Here is an 8865-nt window from a genome sequence, read left to right as displayed (position 1 = left end):
TGGATTCAAGGGAACGTTTCCTTTCTTTTCAAGGTATTACATTGGGCGGACGACCACATGATGCCAAGAATAGAAAATGGACGTGCTTGATTGCTTTCGCTTGATTGGGTAGTTGTTTGGAACGAGTAAGAGTCTCGAATGTCGAGTGTTAACGTGTGCGTTTCGTTTCGGGATAGATGTCACCGAGACCCTATACCCGACTGACCGCTCCGGCATCACCTGATGAGGTGCCAGAGCAGGGTGGATCTAATGAAGTTCGCGAGTTGCGGGCCCAAGTAGCAGCTTTGGCTGGGGCTATGTGACAACAGGGGGAGCAGATAGGACGGCTCCATGAGTTGGTGGCTCGACAGGCGGCGGCGGCTGCACCTGTACCTCAGGACCCGCCTGCACCTGTAGCACCTACACCGATGGCGGTGGCACCGGTGACGGCTATTCCTCCGACAGCTTCAGGTTCTTCGGCTCCTATCCCAGGGATACTTGAAGCCGAGCAGGAGCGGTCGTTGGCGGTGTTGACGGCCTTCAAACGGTTCAATCCGCCGACCTTTGTGGGTGATGTGAAAGACCCATGGTTGATGGAGGCGTGGCTTTCTGCGATGGAGGCGTTGTTCGAGGATATCTACACCCTCAAGAAGGACAAGGTTCGGTTGGCGGCTCACTATTTAGAGGGGCTGGCTCGATCGTGGTGGACGAGAGTGAAGAATGGTCGGTCTTTGGATCCGGCTACTATGACTTGGGAGGCATTCCGGGAGATTCTGCTAATGGAGTACTTTCCAGAAAGTGACAAGCGGAAGATCAAGGAGGACTTTCGCAAGTTAAGGCAGGGAAGCCGAACGGTGCGGGAATATGAAAGGGAATTCTCGCACATGGTTAACTGTGTTCCCGGCTTGGTTCACGGTGACCGAGATCGGGAGGAGGTCTTTGAGCGTGGATTGCGGCCGGAGATATTCAAGACTGTTCATGCGCTTCGGCTGAAGACCTATGAAGAACTGCTCGATCGCGCGCTATGGATAGAGCGCGGCAACCATTGCGCGTGAGGAACGCGAGGCGTTTGAAAGAGACAAGGATAGGGAGAAATTTAAGAAGCGACCGACTGGTGGTTCCGCGGGGCAGTCGAGTTCCAAGCGACCCCCTCGGCACCCTAGATCGCAATAGCGGCGAGATAAGAGCCAGACAAGGAGTCAGACGGGTTCCTATCCGTGCGTAATCTGCGGTGGGAATCATAGGCCGAGTGAATGTTCACAGCGTGATGGGAGGTGTTTCCGATGCGGCCAAGTGGGACACATGAGATGGGATTGCCCGGGCGGCGCGTCACCGGCTCCGTCAGCTGCTTCGGCTCAGTATGCTCCACGACAGCTTGCAGGACTGCCACCTGCCATGTCAACTGGGCGCGCTTCATCACCACGACAACCGGAGGGGTCACGTGCACTGAGTGGGCGGGTTTTTGCCACTCAGGTGGAGGAGCAGCCTGCTGTACCCGACGACGTCGTGGCAAGTATTATTTTGATTAAAGGCGTTAGAGCAAGAGCACTGTTTGACACAGGTGCATCGCATTCATTCATTGATGCCTCGTTTGCTAAGACGCATGGCATAGACATAGAACATAATTATGACTATTGGTGGGTTAACGCACCAGAACACTCGTTTAGAGTCCACGACGAGTGCCTAGCCTGTCCGGTTCAAATTGGCGACTGGATCATGCCGGTGGATTTGCTAGTGCTTAAGCAGATGTGGGGATTTGATGTCATCTTGGGAGTTAATTGGCTCTCCAAGTACTATGCCAGCATCGACTGTGACAGTAGGGTGATCACTTTTCGTGAGCCTGGTCAAGAAGAGTTTGAGGCTATATCGACGGTAAGGGCGAAAAAGATGATCAAGGGTGGTTGCAAAGCTTATTTGGTGACCATCGTGGACCCTCAAAAGGAGCACCCGGAGTTGGGAAACATTCGGGTGGTGTGTGAATACCCGGACGTATTTCCGGCAGAGTTACCGGGACTACCACCGGATCGGGAAGTCGAGTTTGTCATTGACTTGATTCCCGGTGCGGCGCCAGTTTCGAAGGCTCCATATAGGATGGCACCGGTGAAGCTTAAAGAGTTAAAGGCCTAGTTGCAGGACCTACTGGATAAAGGCTTCGTGAAGCCAAGTGTGTTCCCGTGGGGAGCGCCGGTGTTGTTTGTGAAGAAGAGGGACGGCACCCTTCGACTCTGCGTTGATTATCGCGAGTTGAACAAGGTGAAGATCAAGAACAAGTACCCGTTGCCGAGAATAGACGACCTGTTCGATCAATTGCAGGGGTCGCAGGAATACTCGAAGATAGATCTTCAGTCGGGATATCATCAGTTGAAAATCCGACCGAAGGACGAGCATAAAACGGCGTACCGTACGCGGTATGGCCATTACGAGTTTACGGTGATGCCGTTTGGGCTTACCAATGCCCCGGCAGCATTTATGGACTTGATGAACAGGGTCTTTCGACCATTGTTGAATAAGTGCGTCGTGGTGTTTATCGACGACGTGTTGGTGTATTCGCGGAGTGAAGAAGAGCACGAGGAACATCTAAGGACCGTGTTGCAATACTCCGAGATGAGAAGCTATATGCTAAGCTCAAGAAGTGCGAATTCTGGCTTTCGGAGGTGACCTTATTAGGCCATGTGATATCCGGGAGTGGAATCTCGGTGGACCCGAAGAAAATTGAGGCGATTCGAGATTGGCCTCGTCCCACGAGTGTAGCGGAAGTCCGCAGTTTTCTTGGATTGGCGGGCTATTATCGGTGTTTTGTTGAGGGGTTTGCAAAGTTGACCACTCCTCTCACACGTCTTACGCACAAAGGAATAAGGTTTGATTGGAGCGAAGGTTGCGACCGAAGCTTCCAAGAGTTGAAGAAGAAGTTGACGTCTACCCCAGTACTTGCTTTGCTAACGCCGGGAGAGAGCTTCGTGGTGTATAGTGATGCTTCCTACACCGGTCTCGGGTGTGTTCTTATGCAAAATGGGCGAGTCATTACTTATGTTTCGTGCCAATTGAAAAGCTATGAGAAGAACTACCCGACCCACGATCTTGAGCTTGCGGCGGTTGTTTTCGCGCTGAAGCTTTGGAGGCACTATCTTTATGGTAAGCATTGCGAGGTGTATACCGATCACAAAAGCCTCAAGTATTTGTTCACCCAGAGAGAGTTGAATATGCGGCAGCGGCGGTGGCTGGAATTGATAAAAGATTATGATCTTACTATCCTGTACCACCCCGGTAAAGCCAACGTGGTGGCCGATGCGCTGAGTAGAAAATCTGTTGAGAACTTGGCGACGGCGATTACTAATCAACCGGCATTGCATAAGAAAATGCAACGGTTTGGGTTGGAGGTAGTGGCGCCGGAAGTTCCGACTGTCTTGGCAACACTAGTAGTTCGACCAACCTTGTTGGAGCAAATCAAGGAGCGGCAAGTGGATGATCCGTATCTCCAAAAGGTGCAGAACGATGTTAGTGATGGGCGTGCTGGTGATTTCGGCGTGGGAGTTGACGGCGCACTTCGGTTCAGAAACCGATTGTGCGTACCCAAGGACGATGAGGTTCGTAAGATGGTGTTGCAAGAAGCGCATCATTCTTCGTATAGTATTCACCCGGGCGGCACCAAGATGTATAAGGATCTAAAATTGCATTATTGGTGGCCGAGTATGAAGAAGGACATTGGAGAATTCGTGGCGCAATGCATGACGTGCCAACAGGTGAAAGCCGAGCGTCGTTTTCCCGCGGGGAAGTTGCAGAGCCTACCGATCCCCGTGTGGAAGTGGGAGGATGTCGCAATGGACTTTGTGGTCGGGCTGCCCCGATCGCAAGCTGGACATGATGCCATATGGGTGGTTGTTGACCGTTTGACGAAATCGGCTCACTTTTTGCCGATCCACACCACGTGGTCAGGAGACAGGTTAGCCCAGGTTTACTTGGACGAGATAGTGAGACTACATGGGGTTCCTGTGTCGATTGTATCAGATCGAGATCCCCGGTTCACTTCTCATTTCTGGAGGAGCCTGCAGGATGCTCTAGGCACGCGGCTCGATTTTAGTACGGCATTTCATCCTCAGAGTGATGGACAATCTGAGAGGACGATTCATATACTCGAGGACATGTTGCGAGCATGTGTTCTTGACTATCGTGGAGGGTGGCACGATTACTTATCGATGGCAGAATTTGCATACAACAATAGCTATCAAGAAAGTATTGCAATGGCGCCATTCGAAGCCCTTTATGGAAGGAAGTGTCGCTCGCCAATTCATTGGAGCGAGGTGGGCGAGAAAGTTGTTCTTGGCCCAGAAGTTGTTCGGGAGGCGAAAGAGAAAGTTCGTCTCGCCCGGCAAAGATTAGTAACGACGCGGTCGAGGCACAAGAGTTATGCCGATAAGCGAAGGAAAGACATTGAATTCGCGATTGGAGACCGCGTATTTTTAAAGGTATCGCCAATGCGCGGTGTAAAGAGGTTTTGTGTCCGGGGAAAGTTAAGTCCCCGATTTGTCGGACCCTTCGAGATCTTGGAAAGGGTTGGCGTGGTGGCCTACAGAGTAGCATTACCGCCGAGGCTTGCGGGGGTACACGATGTGTTCCATGTATCTAATCTCCGCAAGTATGTTCACGATCCGGAGCATGTTCTCTCGTATATACCGATAGAGCTTCAAGAGGACATGACTTACGAGGAGTTCCCGGCGTACATTGTTGATCGGGAGGTGTGAAAATTACGGAATCGAGAAATTCCGTATGTTAAGATCCATTGGAGCGAACACGGCGATCGAGAAGAGACGTGGGAACTTGAGGACGTGATGAAGGAGCGTCATCCTCATCTTTTCGAGGAATTAAGATGAGGTATGGATTTTGAGTTACGAATAAATTAGTTTCGCGGCTGAAATAATTTTAAGGGGTGGGGAATGTAACATATCACTTCCCCGTGAGTTGAGCCGAGTTCCGTCGAAATGAGCGGAACGCGGAAAGGAATGAGTTACTATAGGCTAAAAGTGAATTGGAGCCTATATATAAAGTATAAAGGGACCCGAGAGAGTGAAACTGCAATTCTGGAAGAATTCCAGAAATTTTACTCTCGGGGACCGGTCCCTTGGGTGAGAGACCGGTTCCCGAACGTTGGTCAGCCGAGTAGAAGGAAAAATCGGCTAAGTCCTAGAAACTGAGCTCTCGGGAACCGATCCTTCGGCGGGAGACTGGTCCCCGGAGACCAGTTTCATCGGGGGAAGACCGGTCCCCTTCTGCGTAGGTTGCAGGGTAGCTCTCGGGAACCGGTCCCTGAAGGGGAGAGACCGGTCCCCGAGCCCGAAAATGCCCAGTAAGGGCTAGTTGCAAAAGTGAAAAGTTAAGAGGTTTAAATGCAAATATGGCATGTGAAGGGTTATTTGAGCTAGGGCATGAGTGAGAGCCCTTTTGTTCTCACTCTCACTCTCAAACCTTCCATCTCTCTCTCTAAAAAACCTCTCCTCTCCCTCTCCCTCTCTCTCTAGGGCTTGGACTAAGAGGAGTTTTGGGAGGAGAAAAGCTTGGAGAAGAAGCTCTCCAAGGTGAGGAGCAAGCTTAGTTAAGGCTTTGAAGGAAAGTTTGGGCTCCAAAGGTGAGTTATTATGATTTTAAGTTAGGTTTTGGGTTTTCGCTTCTAGTTGAAGCATCTAAAGAGGTTTATGGTGGTTTTCCTCCATATTTTGTCAAGCTAGGGGCTTGATTAGAGAAGATGATATTGTGGAGGACCTATATTTAGGGTTTTGTAATTTTGAGGTTCAAACTTGGATTTGATCTCATTTTAACCTAATTGGTAGGTCTACGAACGCATCAGTGCGCTCGGTTCGGCGATACGACGAGCGTGCGCAAAGATATTAAGAAAACAAAATGAAATAGTATAGATCGTTGTAGCTCGCGGCGAACAAGCCCAAAAATCGTGGAATCGGAATCGTGGCATCCTTGTGACACACAAAGGTGGGGGGTGCTAACCGGAAACACCGGATCTCTTTCTATGTCTATGTCCTTTCATTTGAGCATATTGGTATTATGGCATTCTTGCATGTAGGGAAATGAACAGCATGTGTTGATTGTAACAATTATCTATTTGAGATCATTGTAGTGATATAGAACCATGTGAAAAAGGAAAGTGAAAGATCCTATATGCATGTGAATGTAAGAAATGACCGTGACCGTAGTAAACAAAGGCGACATGGACATTAGTGAATCGATAAGTGAATAGTTAAACAAGGTTTAACCCAAGTGACATATGTGTATTGTGGCATCAGGACCACCGTGATATTGGCAAGTGACAGTATGCGTATGAATAGGTATTAACCATTCATCAGCATTGAGATAGTGAGAATTGTGACAGGTTGGCCATACCTCCTCAAATTGAGGATGGGATCATACTCACAGGTATTGGTTATGGCTTGTGTGAGGTCGCTCCTCCACGAGCGGTGTACTCCGGAGAAAAAATGCACCACGGGTGGACGTGCCCGGCGAAGATCCTTCGGGTGGTAGTGCCTTGTGCCTCCCCCGTTAGATGGATATGTGGACTGTGAATTGGGGTAAACCAGGAGCACCCCAGGTTGAATTGGGTAAAGGCCGAGGAAAAGTGAAAATGGACATGCATGCATCGTTATCATGTATCTGATTATGAATATCTATCTGTGGATTGCTTCTTGCAGGCATTGTATTAGAAGTGCATTAGTTGGTTTGTTATTCTTCTTTATTGAAATACATATGCTTGAATTAGGCCTAGTGGGCGAATCGGCGTGATCGGCGGCCAAACCCACTGGGAACTTCTTCTAGTTCTCATTACCACTAACCCTGCAGATCCATACGCGAGCGGGGCGGCGGAGGATCGAGGCAAGGGAGTCGCGCCGTAGATAGCGACCCCGGAGTTGTATAGGCATACCCTACACTCGGTGTATTCAACTTTTGTATGTTGAAACTGTAAGGTGAAAATGATGTAATATAAAGATTATGTAAACAGTCTTTTGGTTAAAAGAAATCGTGCTGTAAATGAATGTAAATGAATGTAATAGATTACTCGTGTTTGATTCAAATGAAATCAAATGACATGTATATTGAATGTTTAGTTAGTTTTGATGCTTTCACTGTGATTGTTGTTTGCCCTTGTGCAAACCTTGTATATTCCGCAATTCTCTTTTGATTTGCTTGTAATATACTTGTTGTGGGAGCCTTGGGCGGACAGGGGAGGTACTGTCCATTCGGCGTCTGTCATGTGCTCGAATCCGACCAAATTGGTGGAGCTCGGGACGTGACAATCCCGTTGTTGAAGCCTTGGGCAGACAGAGGAGTTGCTGTCCGTTCGGTGGTCCGTTCGCCGCGCCCGAACCGAACCAAATCGGTAGTGGACTCGGGGAGGGGGCGTGACAGGCAGCGGCTGTTGCGACGGCGACTGAAGGCCGTGATACGCCAGCGCCCTCGGCTCGCGCGCCCAATGCGGTTGAGGGTGTGGGCATTGTGGCCGCTCCGGTGGCGGCGTGTCCTCCCTCGGCGAGTGTTCCTCCGACGGCTTCGGGTTCTTCGACACTCGATGCGGCGGCTGAGGATGTTGAGCGGGAATGTGGCTACATAGCTCTCACGAAGTTTATGAAGTTTCATCCTTTGACTTTTGATGGCGAATGATAGATCCTTGGGTCATGGAGACTTGGCTAGCCACGATGGAGACATTGTTCGAGGACATCTACACCATGGAACAAGATAAAGTACACTTGGCCGCTCATTGCTTTGAGAAGAGGGCTCGAGTGTGGTGGAGGAAGGTGAAGCAGGATTAATCTCCGGACCTTCCCCCGATCGATTGGGAGAAGTTTTGGGGGTTGATGTTCACAGAGCACTTTCCCGACAATGATAAAAGAAAGATGCGGGAAGAATTCCGGAAGCTTAAGCAAGGCGGCCGTACAGTTCGGGAGTACGAGCGGGAGTTTACTCATCTCCTGAATTGCATCTCGGATGTGGCGCTGACCGAGCAAGACCGGGCCGAGTGCTTCGTTCGGGGACTCCGGCCCGATATATTTCGGATGGTGCACGCCTTCAAGTTTCGCACCTTCGCGGAGGTGTTGGATCGTGCTTTATGGGTCGAGCACGGGAATGCTTGCGTGCGGGAGGAGCGCAAAGCATTCGAGAAGGACAAGCGGAAAAAGCGACCCGGCGGTGGCTCAGGGGCACAATCAAGTTCTAGGAAGCCGCCGAAGTATCCTAAGGGTCAGTCGAAGAGCCGTGGACCCTTGAAGTGTGTGATCTGCGGCGGGGAGCATCGCCCAATTAACTGCAAGCATAAGGTGGGACTTCAGGTGTGGTCAAGCGGGACATATCGGCCGGTTGTGCCCAGAGGGATCGTCGCCTGCCCCGTCTGTTGCATCTGCCCCGGTGACTCCGAGACAGTTTGGTGGAGCTCCACCAGCTGCGATGTCTTCTCGACATGTGTTGGCGCCACGTCAGTTTGAGACGCCCCGGCCGACTTCGAGTGGCTGGGTGTATGCGGCTCAAGTGGAGAAACCTGCGGAAGTCATTGACCGTGACGTCGTGGCAGGTATGGTTTTGATTAACGGTGTTCAGGCGAGAGCCCTTTTTGATACAGGTGTATCTCATTCGTTCATTAGCCGACCATTTGCATAAACACATGGCATTGAGATTCAATTAAGCAAAAGTACCTGGCGGGTAGAAGCCCCCGAGCGCCCATTTGTGATTAGAAAGGAGTGTTTGGCGTGTCCGGTGCAAGTAGGCGATTGGATTATGCCGACACGGCTGTCAGTGCTCAAGAGGCTAAAGGACTTTGACCTCTTGTTGGGCATGGATTGGCTCTCGAAGTACTATACAACTATCGACTGCAAGAGCCGGATTATAACATTTCGT

The 8865-nt window shown here is 50.4% G+C and overlaps 1 protein-coding gene across 1 annotated transcript; it reads left to right on the top strand.

The window, feature by feature from the left end:
* The first annotated feature begins 407 nt into the window (after nucleotides 1-407).
* LOC109704163 lies at nucleotides 408-1034 on the top strand. The gene has a single exon (XM_020224905.1). The coding sequence runs from the start codon at nucleotides 408-410 to the stop codon at nucleotides 1032-1034; it is 627 nt and encodes a 208-aa protein (XP_020080494.1).
* The last annotated feature ends 7831 nt before the right edge of the window (nucleotides 1035-8865 follow it).

The sequence above is a fragment of the Ananas comosus genome, unplaced genomic scaffold (genome assembly GCF_001540865.1).
Source record: "Ananas comosus cultivar F153 unplaced genomic scaffold, ASM154086v1, whole genome shotgun sequence".
In the NCBI taxonomy this organism is placed as follows: domain Eukaryota; kingdom Viridiplantae; phylum Streptophyta; class Magnoliopsida; order Poales; family Bromeliaceae; genus Ananas; species Ananas comosus.
Note: the sequence above shows the minus strand (reverse complement) of the source record. Positions and strands in the feature narration are given on the sequence as shown.